The sequence below is a fragment of the Elgaria multicarinata genome, chromosome 11 (assembly GCF_023053635.1).
Source record: "Elgaria multicarinata webbii isolate HBS135686 ecotype San Diego chromosome 11, rElgMul1.1.pri, whole genome shotgun sequence".
NCBI lineage: Eukaryota > Metazoa > Chordata > Lepidosauria > Squamata > Anguidae > Elgaria > Elgaria multicarinata.
Window position 1 is genome coordinate 20,530,032 of NC_086181.1, and position 12,612 is coordinate 20,542,643.

Below are 12,612 nucleotides of genomic sequence, written 5' to 3' on the forward strand. Positions count from 1 at the left end.
TATGTAGATGATTTGTTACTGGTTTTTAATGAAGAAGAACAGAAAAACACATTTGTAAACCAGCTGCAAAGACATTTTGAGTTAAAAGACCTTGGTTCAATGAAAAGTTATTTGAGAATGCAAATTTCAAAAGATTCTAACACAAGGTCATTTCTGATTGAACAAAGTGGCAAAATTAAAAAATTGCTAAAAGAACACAGCATAGAGAATTATAAAATTGTTGCCACTCCTATGGTCACTGATTTTCAAAATCAGACAGACAGTACTGAAATAGAAGACATACAGAAATATCAGAGTGTGATTAGAAGTTTACTTTATCTAGCAAACCTAAGTAGACCAGATATTACATTTGCTGTAAATCTTTTAAGCAGAAAAATGACAAAACCTTCTGTAACTGATTGGACAGCTGTAAAACGTGTATTGAGATATTTAAAAAGTACAATCAATTACAAATTGGAAATATCTACACACAAAGATAGAAATTTCTGTGTTTATGCAGATGCTGACTGAGCTAACGCAATTGATAGAAAGTCTACCAGTAGAGCAGCATTCTTTTACAATCAATCCTTGATTGATTGGTATACAAAAAAACAAAATTGTGTAGCAACCTCTAGTGCAGAAGCAGAATATATCAGCTTATCTCTAGCTTGTAATGAGATTGAGTGGTATAAACAATTATTTGCTGATCTAAAATTAGAAATTGAGACACCAGTAACCATATTTGAAGATAATCAAGCATGTATTAATATGGCTACATCTGAAAAGTGTAAACCAAGAACTAAACATGTGGATGTTCGTTATTCTCATGTGAAAGATATAATTCAGAAAAGCTAGATTAAGCTTGAATATTGTCCATCTGAAATGATGTTAGCTGATTTATTCACAAAACCAGTATCAATAGTAAAACACAAAGAGATGCTTTTAAAGCTGGGTCTCAGATTGTAACACAATTTAAACAACATGCGCAAGAAGAGGACTGTTAAGTATATGAAAAGAAATACTTGCTTAGTCATTAAAATTGTGTGTGTATAGCTATCTCAGGGTTAAACAGAGAAAGTCTATCTGTGGGCAATTACCTTGAGATAGAGGCTGTTCTGGGAACCTTGCCAAGATTCTAAGTTAGCCTCATCACAGCTGTATGTAATGTAGATAAGAATTGTGTAGATCTGTATATAGTTTCTCACTTGTGTAAAATAGAACTGATCACTGCTTACTGATCACTGCTCTATGATCACTGCTCTCTGTGTATGCCTCAGTGTGCTGATCTGAACTGATCTGAATTGAACTACACAGAAGCCTGAAAGAAGTAAACCAGCTCTGCTATATAAGACCTGCGTGATGTGTGTTTGTTTCTGAGCACAAACAGAGTTCCAGAGAGAGATAAGTTCTAGCACAATAACCCAACAAGTATGACTGCTTTCTGGATGTTGGTGTGGATGTGGTTGGTAGGCCCAGTTTCTGAAGGTTTTCTGTGTAGTCTTTTGATGTGATGTGACTAACATGACTGATGTGACTAACAGAATAATTGTGACCTTTTCCTGTTACCATAGCTTTGATAGCCAGTGGTGTGTATTTTCTATTATTATTATTATTACGTACCCAACATAACATTCTTTTAAGACCCATTCATTTAAGAGGAGAAATTTAAGCACATGGTCCCCTTGAGGTCATTGGGACTTAATTTAATGTCCCTATCTTTGTTGGGATTTGCTGTCCTATGTATATTGTCATTGGAAAACACACACACACACACACACACACACACACACACACACACACACTGTTAAATACAAAACCTACTGTCTACACACACAAAATGCTGTAGTTTAACTACAATATTAAATAAAGTTGAACTTCGAAGCCAATAGATCATCCTGTAGGATATGCCAGCCTTGGTTCTTTCTGTTGATAAATTAATGTGAAGAGTTTCACTTACCACTCACTACCAGCATAATAAAAGCAAATACTCACCAGTGCAGTGATCTCTTTAGATGAAATTTCTCTAGTAAATGAAATCACCTTTTATCAGAAAAGCAAAGTAGCATGGTCAGATGGCTATTAAGTTATCCTACCATTCAAAAGGAGAAATGGAAGGTTTTAAGAATAGGATGGATTATTGGATTTGTTTCCATCTATTTTTCTGATTAAGTGCAAGACAAAAACTGATTATATTCCTTCCTTCTTACTCTCGGCACTTTCAGCTCATACAGTACATGCCTTCCATCTATAGGATGGACAAGCTGATTTCAGAGGCATATTTCAGACTCTTGCTTTGTCCCTAAAGATCAGGACCCAGCAGGGGCCTATGGTTTTTTTCCTGATCTTTATTCTACCTTAACTTCTCTTTCAGCATTGGAGCTTAATTACTCAAGTTATACAACTAAGTTGTGTTCCATCATGGCCATTTCCCATTTTCACATACCATTTCCAATTCCACTTCTGGACATTCATGGATGTGTATTGTTTATACACACGCCAGCCCAAATAATTTTATTTACCATTTACAGTTTAAAATATTTCCCTCTTGTTTGTCCATAGGCATGACCCACCCTGAGAAAGAAAGAGTTCTATTGTCCTATCCAGATGTTCAGTGAATATATGTGCTTACTCTGCAGAGAACTTATTCCCAGGCATTTGACTGCATATGGTGGGGCTTTTAATGCCAGTAATTTTCTCAGGTCTTATATGTTACATTGTAACTGTTCTAGCTGTCTTCATTTAAATTGTTTTCACATTTAGCATGTTAAAGACCTTTATGTGTGCCTGTTTGTACACAATTTGGGCTACTATACAAGATCTTTCTTTGCAAACTATTCCTGTAATATAATGCATTCTAAACATTATTTCACTGATATAATACATTTTTGTATGTATTGTTTTCGGAGAACTCAGTTGCAAAAATTCTGTGGCATGCACATTTTTAACTGAGTTTTGATCCATATGTTGGTTCCAAAGTGTAAAATTGAGTAAATTCACAATGACCCTGTTCAGATGACATGCTAAGCCATGGTGGTTAAGCATTTCGATCTCAACATTATGGATTACCGTATCATGTGAACCATGACTTCGCATGTTTTTTGAACCATTCCTAACCATGGTAGCTACATAACCACAGTTTAAACACACTCACTAACTAGTTGCTGCAAAAGGGTTAGTAGCCTAACCATCGCTTAGTTTGTCATCTGACTGGGTTCATTAAAAAGTGGACCAAACATTATTTCTCTGCCATCCCTTCATCCCTGCAGACCTTCCAGTTAATGTACCTAACCTAAGGCAGGACCTGATGCTGTGATTCTGTGGTTCAGTGTGCATAGATAGGCACTCTGAAATGGAGTAGTTTTCTACATTCCCCATCAAATAAGTGTCCCCATAGCCATCTGGCTACCTTAAGCACAAACATAGCCAAATGGTAGAATACATACTTCAAATGTGGGAGACCCAGTGAAAGCTGGTGGCTACGATTTCAGTGGCACAGAAAATCCACTCTGAGTTTCAGTCAGAATGAGCCAGAATGCTAAAGGAGCTATCCAAAGTGCTGAACTCCATCCCCAGAATAGGTTCTGAACCTTGGCTAGTTCCTTTAGAGTTCTACCTGTTTCTGACTGAAACCCAGAATCAATTCACAGCTGTACTAGAATCCGAGCCAGTAGCCTCTACCAGGAGATCTCACATTCAACCCCTGGCCACCTCAGTTAAAGTCTCTGCCTAAGACCCCAGAGCACATGCTGTCACTCAGTATAGATGGTCCTGGACTAGATAGACAAATAACCTGACCTGGTATAAAGCAGCTCCCTGTGAATCAGGGATGTTTCTGTACATATAAACTAGAACTACATAAAAAGAATTAAAGGAGAATTTTCCTTCTGCAAATTCCACCCCTTACACACACTTTTCAGTGTGAGCAAAAATGGTTGCAGTGCTCAAGCACAAGCAGGGATGTACAAGAAATGCATTTCAGTTTCTTTTTGATAAGGCTTCACCCAATTCTCACTGTCTGGAGCAAACATGGACTCAGACACAATCTGTGGTCGAAGTCCTTACATTTCTCAGCTTCCAGTGTTAGTTGTGGGCCAAAACCTATTTATTTATTTATTTATTTATTTATTTATTTATTTATTTCATTTATACCCTGCCTTTTTTCATCCAAGGAACCCAAGGTGGCATTCATAATCCTCTTCCTCTCCATTTTTATCCTCGCAACAACTACCCTGTGAGGTAGATTGGGCTGAGAGTCTGTGACTGGCCCAAAGTCACCCAGTGAGCTTCCATGGCCGAGTGGGGACTAGAACCCAAATCTTCTGACTCCCAGTCCAAAACTCTAGCCAGTACACCACAATGGGTGACTTTAGCCACTACACTACACAAACCATCCACATGAGAAATGTGCATGAGAAAATGTGTACTTTTGAAAAATGTGCATGCATATACTTCGGTCAATGGGATACAGATGTGCACAATTATACATACGTTTGGAAAAATATGGACCCATTTCCATGCAAGAAGAAAAACCAATCTTTGCCATCTGATATGGACTTGAGTCAGAATGAGCTTTGAAATTTGGAGAAATTTTGTGAGCTTGGTTTTGCTGATTTGCACATCCTTAGCACAACTATCTACAAGACAGCAGACATACATGACAACTTTTATGGGTGCAGGGTGGGTGAGCATCCAAGATGTACACAAAAAAGGGAGAGAAGTCTCAGGAAGCTAGAGAAAGGTGTATTTTTTATATACAAAAGCTTGAAGTGTTTCTCCATTGGAAGACAATTTGTTATTAATAACTTCTGCAGACATTCTAACAACCCCTGAAGGAAGCATATAAAACAAGAGGCTGAAACACATTATGACAATTTTTTTGTATCTCCATCTCTTAAAACAGTGTTATCATGAGATTTGGGCAACAGCCTCAAAACACAGAGACCTCATAAGTTTTAGAGAGCTTCTTTACTACAGACAAAAAACACCACTAGACTCAATTTTTGTATCTTAGAAATTTCAGCAATTTGGAGATGGCAGAAAGCATCATCTGGAGAGAGAGAGGGGGGAGGGGGTCCCTACTGGATATGGCTGTTTGTTTGTTTGTTTGTTTGTTTTAATTTATTGCTTTTTGGTTTTGTAGGTCACACTGAACACTGTTTCTACATTTCTACATTTTATGAAATGTAGGTGTCTGTTGTGGCCACTAGTGAGGGGGCTTGTAGTAATGTTAACTTTGATAAAGTCCTGACAGAGAAGCCTGCCTGGAAACTCCTCCCTTATCCAATAGCTACCATGCAAACACACACGCACACATGGAACAGAACAATCCTATGCATGTCTACTACAAACTCCCATTGAGTTCAACAGAGCTTATTGCCAAGTAACTGTGTAGAGATTTGCAGACAAAGCCTTTATTCAGCTTTATTAAGTGCTATAGTATCTATGGACATTTTTATGTTGATTTGCAGAGGCATAAAATCATCCTGGGATCAATTTGACTGAAATGATCTTTCATTCAGATCTTTTGGGATGGAAGAACCAGGGTTGCTCGAACTCACCAAGGCTCTATGGACTCCACTCCAAAGCTCAATTTGCCTCATTCTCATTTACAATGATGACAAGGGAAGCTGGAGAAATCAGCCACAGACCCAATGAGATAGGATTCCCAGCATGTCTGCAGCAGACTGGCTCTCCCTGCTGGCATGGCCTCCAGGTTTTGCATGGCCTTTTTCTCTATTTAAACAGGGCAAGATATACCAAATTGGTAAATTATAGCTGTCAGTGTATTTTAAACCACTTGTGGCCTTAAAGGCTTAGTTATACATAAGTTGCTGCTATAACTGAGCACTTCACAGCTGCAAGTTGCTTAAATATGCTAATTACAATTGCAATTTATGTAAACAATGCACTTAACAGCTGTAATTTGCATAACATATGATGATTCCAGCCATAATTTGACCACAATACACTAACTGCAACAACAATTGGCATAACTTGCAATGTTTAAAGAGAAAAATTCTGTGCAAAATCCAAAGGATGAACCAGAGGCCACCTTGGGGAGTGTTGGGGGTCATACATCCCTATTTCTGACCTGTTTCTCTTTTTGTTTGAATGGGAAAATGTGCATTTTGAATGGGGTAAGTGTGCACCTTCCACCATTCACTAAAGAATGAAAATGCATATGGGCGGGGGGAATGCACATCTTCAAATATGATCACAAGTTGGGAAATATATGTGATCTTTTGAGAACATGTGTTTGAGGTCACCATGTGACAAGTTCTCATTATTTGTAAACAGAAACTAAATTATTGCATATGCCTAATTATCCATTTAATGCTCTAAATCAGTGGTGAAGAATTTGTTAATATTTTTTTGCCGGAAATGGTTTTACAGCACTGTCTTCCCAACAGTAATTTGAGAATCACAACAATCTATTTTTCACCCACTGTGCTCAAAGAAATAGTGTCTGTGAAGTCTCTGGCTGGACTACGGACTCCCCACATCTTGGTATGCCTCATGTGGAGGAATCATCAGATATCTAAAATGGTCCAGGTATGTGTAATGCAACCGAAGAGCCTTCAATTTTTTAACCTCTAGGTCATAGCTGAGAAATCTAGCTGAGAAATCTAGCTTGAATTATCTTCTCTTGAATCTTCTTCAGGGCCTGTTTCACTTCTTTATTTCGCAGGCTGTATATGAGGGGATTGACCATAGGTGTCAAGACAGTGTAAAGGGCAGAGAAGAGTTTGTTCAAGTCCCTCAGCATCTGAGTGTCAGGCAACATATAGACAATCATCAGGGACCCATAGAAAATAGTGACCACAATGAGATGTGATGAACAGGTAGAGAAAGCCTTTTTCCTGCCTATGGAGGAGGGGATTTTCAAGATGGTACCAATGATCCAAACATAGGATGACATCGTCAGGAGGAAAGGAGGCAATGTCACAATGCAAGCAACCATGAATGCTAATATGATTATATGATGAGTGTCACTGCAAGCTAATTTCAACAAAGGGTTAAAGTCACAAAAGAAATGGTCAATTTCATTTGGCCCACAAAATGCTAACTGCAACAGTGGAAATAATATGGTATTTCCTAGAAAGCCACTTATCCAGGATCCAGTCACTAAATAGAGGCAATCCCTGCTTTTCATAAGGGTTGTGTAGTGCAAAGGTTTGCATATGGCCAGATATCGATCATATGACATGGCAGACAGGAGGAAACATTCTGTTGCAGCTAGGGAACCAAAAAAGTACATCTGTAGAAAACAGCCAGTGAGAGAAATTGATCGGTTTCCAGTCACAAAACTGGCCAGCATCCTGGGCAGGATGGTTGAGCTGTAGCAGGACTCCAAACAGGACAGATTCCCCAAGAAGTAGTACATGGGTGTGTGAAAGCGTTGATCAGTCACAACAAGTGCAACAATGAGGATGTTCCCGACCATGGTCAACATGTATATCATCAAGACTACCAGAAAGAGCAGGATGTGAAGAGCTGAGATATCTCCAAATCCCAGAAGGATGAATTCTATCACCATAGTTTGGTTTTCCAATACCTGTTTTTCCATAGGACAAGTCTAGAAATAAATAAATAAATAAATATATTATTTATCAAACTTTTTTTTTTCACATTCAAAGTCTATTTCTCAATATTGGTAATATGGCAATAGGAATAGGTTTCTATGGGTTTCATGCTTTTCAGTTCATTTTTTGCCAAACTGTATCCAGTTCACAGCTCCCAAACCTGAGCATGGACTCATACACAATCTGCAATCTGAAGTTCAGATATTTTGGAAATTGCAATGCAATGCGCAACAAAAATGTCTTTGTGCTGGGAGGAAAACATACATTTCAGAAATGCTCACATTTGATGGATACTAGGGGTGTGCATGGACCCCCCACTCCGCTTCACTTTAAGATCAGCCCGCTCCGCCCCGCCCCCACTCCGCCTGTGCCCACTCCGCTCCGCTCGGAGCTCCGGATCGGAGCTCCGGTCCCCCCCCATAGGGGGGGTTACCGGGCCCTGCTGCCATCGCCGCCGATGCGGCGACGGCGGCAGAGCCCGGTAAGGAGGAGGGGGGCCTTACCTGCCTCCGTCCATGGTCCGTCGCCGTCTTCAATTGAGCCCGTGGTTCCACCAGGAAGTCTGGGCCGTGCGGCCCAGACTTCCTGCTGGAACCACGGGCTCAATTGGAGATGCTGACGGACCGCGGACGGAGGCAGGTAAGGGAGAGGAGGGCGGGGGGCATTACCGGGCCCTGCTGCCGTCGCCGCATGGGCGACAGAGACAGCGGCAGGGCCCGGTAAACCCCACTTACCTTTCCGGCGGAGCTCCGGATCGAGGCAAAGGATCCGCCTTCACCTCGATCCTCTTCGCCATGCTCCGCCGGCCCCCCAATCCTCTTCGCCTCCGCCTTAAGGGCAGGCGAAGCCCCCCGCTCCGCTACTGCTTCTCCGGTCCGATTAGAAGCGGAGCACATCCCTAATGGATACATTCAATTTGTAAAAAAAAATAAATGTCCAAATAAAGATGTACAAATTTATATGCATGCCCACATTCCACATCACTACCAAACTCACAATATGGTGTAAATATAAATCAAAATGAGCTTCAAGTGGAAATAGGAAGATCTTGATGAATGTCAGTTTTATGAATTTTCACATCCCTCCATGGCATATTTTCATCTTCTAACCAAACAAAATCCCCCTGAAAGTAAGTCACAGGACTAATTTTTCCCATCAAATATTTTCAGGGTAAAATGTTCAATTTCTAGAAAATCAATGAACGTTGCCAGATAATATTTGCATCATTATGGAAAAGTGCTAATCAAGTGTGTAATTAACAATGTAAAATATGCTTATGCATAAAGAACAGGGTTCCCCGAATGCCTGCAGCTTGATATTTATTGTGCAATCTCTGTATAGCCTTTTTTTGCATGAGCCAAATATTTTGAGGATATATTTTTTTTAATGTTAGGTACCAAAAAGACAGACTTCTAAACAGACTTCTATGGGCAGAGAACTCAGTTTCCACATGTAAACCCAAAGATTTTAGTGCCTGAGTCAAAATAATAATAAAAAAATTGTAACCCCAGTGGTAAAATGTTTTGGTGCTCTTTAACACCACCCTGGCCAAAGAAGTTATATGAATTCAGCCATTATGAATTTGCTGGGCCTAACCCCTGTTCTCCAAGCACTGAGTTGCCAGTGTTATGTGGGGTGTGTGTGTGTGTGTGTGTGTGTGTGAGAGAGAGAGAGAGAGAGAGAGAGAGAGAGAGATTCAGGGTTTTATGTCAAACAATAATAATCCCATCCCAATGAGTTCATAGCCATCTAATTCAAATCACAGCAGTTCAATTCAATTCCAGAACACTGTTCCACACATTTTGTGACTAGCTTTTCAGTTCACTTCTATTCCGGATAAATATTGAGAAATTAGATATATAGTGCAATTAAAATAAGAGGTGACTTTGCTGTCCTTAAATGTAAGTACATTTTCTTTGCCTTTTGTATGTTCCCCATTCTTCTACTCAATAGGACACAAATATCAATGCATTGCCAAATTTGCCAAATTTTGAGATAAACCTCATTTATTGAAGATTTTGCCAAATTTTCAAATTATGTTCAACTTTCAAAGATTTAACAATTCTATCTGTGAATGTGTAGAGGAGGTGGGATCTGCTTTTAAGTTATTTTTTAATTGAAGAAAAGGGGGAGAAATATAATGACTTTATCTTTCATTATCTTACTGCATTGTGGGGGGCGGGGAAAATATCTCTTTCCTTTTCCCAGTATTGGTTACTGATTGGAAAAGAAATGAGCAAATCAAAGCTAAAGATGTTGATTTCCACATTTTGGTGTGACAGATACTCCAGTGGTAGAAAAATAATGACTTGGAAACCTTAGCTGTACACTGCTACAGCTTGATGTGACCCCAAGCTGTAAGCATTGGGTTTGCTACATTCATTCGCCCACTCCCTTACAGGTATATTTAATGGTTTATGAAATAGTTGGGTTCCTTTTTCTCATTATTTGTTCCACACTTAAAAGCATAATTTTACTCACCTGAAGGTGATATGAATTTTCATTACAGCAATGCTACTCCAATGTTTTTATGCCATATATATTCTTTTCTGACCACAGGGAGCATCTCTCCAGAGATTCACTGCTTTTGTTTACCTGGCAGGTTCACAATTGTTCCCAGCTAAGAACAATGTGTAACTAATGAAAAATGAGTTAAACTTCAAAGATTGCAGTTCCTTCACCAGAATCATAGGCCACATAGGATATTGCACTATATTGCACTTCTTTCCTCCCTCCCTCCCTCCCTTTTAAGGATGAAAGCTGTGTGTGTGCTTCCCTCAGTTTCTGAGAAAACCGATATCAGGATGAGGTGCCTTTGACCATGTCTAGAGTTCAGCCTCTGAAGGACATGCCATTGCATCTAGTTATGATTTAAAAACCATACATGGCAGATGGTAAGACGCACCACAAATGGATGCACCCCATTTATGTGGGTTGCCTCCTTTTATGTGGAATTGGGTTGACTGACTTTAGGAATCACAATGGTCGCCAAAGGCCAGTAAGTATGACCTCCTACCCAAGTCATGCTGGGAGTTCCACCCAAAGCATGCTGGGAGTTGTAGGTGTAAACCAAAGTTTTTATTAAATTCTTTTTTAAAAAAATTGTAAACCACCCAGAGAGCTTCGGCTATGGGGTGGTATATTAATGTAACAAATAAATAAATAAATACTTTAAACCCCAAAATTCATGTTTTTAGATTTTTTTCTGATCCATGTACACCAAGTCGTGACTAGTTGAACAGCATTAAGTCAGTACCATATGTGGAAGTGGGTAGACATTTAGGGACATATGTGATACACACATACTTTCTGCTTTATAAGTAGAGATGATGGGTAGCATTCTGGCAAGTGTCACAGATGCCAGATAAATCAGCAGGCTATTTTTTCTTCTCATTTGGCAACCCTAACATCTCTGTTAAATTAACAGCAGTTATTAATGACAATATCTGAGAACGCTAAAGTTAGGATGACACCAACTCTCAGTCCACTCTCCAATATTCAATACACATTTTGTTTCTTCTTCTGGCAGTGTGATCAAACATTGCAGTGAGGCCTTTGAAATAGCTGTTCTGCTTGGCTGGATGATGGGTAGCTGAATACACAACTACATGCAGCTGAAGGCATCTTTGATGAGATGTATAAGTAGGAACACATAAACCTCTCTCCAGCCATGGCTAGACCTGGCCTATGTCCTGGGATCCTCCCTGTGCATCCAAATGACACACGGGGGATCCCGGGAGCAGGCAGGGATGACCCCTCCATTTGCCTGGGATAATCCATAGGTCTAGCTAAGGCCTCCCTCTCCCTCATGTGTGGATGTTTACATCAGTAGTAGGCAACTTCAGCAGGTCCAAGGGCCATTTTTTCTCCCCCATAACCTCCACGGGCCACACCCCTGTCATCAGTGCTGCCCTACAGAATTCAAAGTTATGCCAGCAGTGGAGGAGGGGTGACAGATTTGCATAGATTTGGGTGGCAAACAACTATGGAACACTACAATGGCTACATTTTGTTAAAGCCAAAGCAAATTTAGTCATGCAGTATTTTCACCAGCACAAAAGCCAAGGACTGGCAGACGCCACAGTCTCTGCTCCCCGAATTAGGATAAGAGGAGAAGATACCTACATAGAAAATGAATGTACCAAGGGACATTGCTATTCACTACTGGGTATACATTTCTGCTGACAGTAGAGGGCAGTCCTGTCTTATTAAGAGTGGAGGGAATGCCCAAACACAGAAAGAAAAGCTAAGAAAAACTGAACTTGTGATGAGGTGAATCAATCATCCTTAATCTACCTCATTTAACATCAGCTTGTATGAACTCCCCCTAAGGGGGAAATGTAATGCATAACTACCAATTTGGATGGCTTTAAAGGGGGATTGGACAAATTCAGGGAGGACAATGATAGCAACGACTACTAGTCCTGATGGCTGTATGTTACCTGCAGTATCAGAGGCAGTATGATTATGTACACCATTGGTTTATTTGGTATTTTGGCCACACCTACTACTGGAATGTGCTTCTAGAGAGCTTCTCCAATATGGAATTTGGACTTAGGGTGAAAGAGGTTCTGCGTTAATAACAACTTTAGTTGAAGTTTACTGTATGTCACTGTTCCTGCATATATAATATGGTGACCATATGAAAAGGAGGACAGGGCTCCTGTATCTTTAACGGCTGCATAGAAAAGGGAATTTCAGCAGGAGTCATTTGTATATATGAAGAACCTGGTGAAATTTCCTCTTCATCACCACAGTTAAAGCTGTAGGTGCCCTTCCCTCTTTTAAATCTGGTCCCTCTAGTATAGCTCCTGCATCTTTAACTGTTGTGATGAAGAGTGAATTTCACCAGGTTTTCCATATTTACAAATGAGACTTGCTGAAATTCCCTTTTGTATGCAACTGTTAAAGATACAGGAGCCCTGTCCTCCTTTTCATATGGTCACCCTAATATATAACTCTCTCTCTCTCTCTCTCTGGCCTCATCTACACCAAGCAGGATATTGCATTATGAAAGTGGTATGAAAGTGGTATATAAAAGGCAGGAGCC

At 40.0% G+C, this 12,612-nt stretch overlaps 1 protein-coding gene across 1 annotated transcript; it reads right to left on the reverse strand.

Moving 5' to 3' along the window:
- Positions 1-6,592: 6,592 nt before the first annotated feature.
- Positions 6,593-7,546, reverse strand: LOC134405285 (olfactory receptor 6N1-like). Its single transcript, XM_063136525.1, has one exon. It carries the CDS (start codon positions 7,544-7,546, stop codon positions 6,593-6,595), a length of 954 nt encoding a protein of 317 aa, XP_062992595.1.
- Between the last annotated feature and the right edge of the window lie 5,066 nt (positions 7,547-12,612).

Excerpts from the sequence above, each read along its gene's own strand:
- LOC134405285 (XM_063136525.1), bottom strand. The coding sequence starts at position 7,546 with ATGGAAAAACAGGTATTGGAAAACCAAACTATGGTGATAGAATTCATC.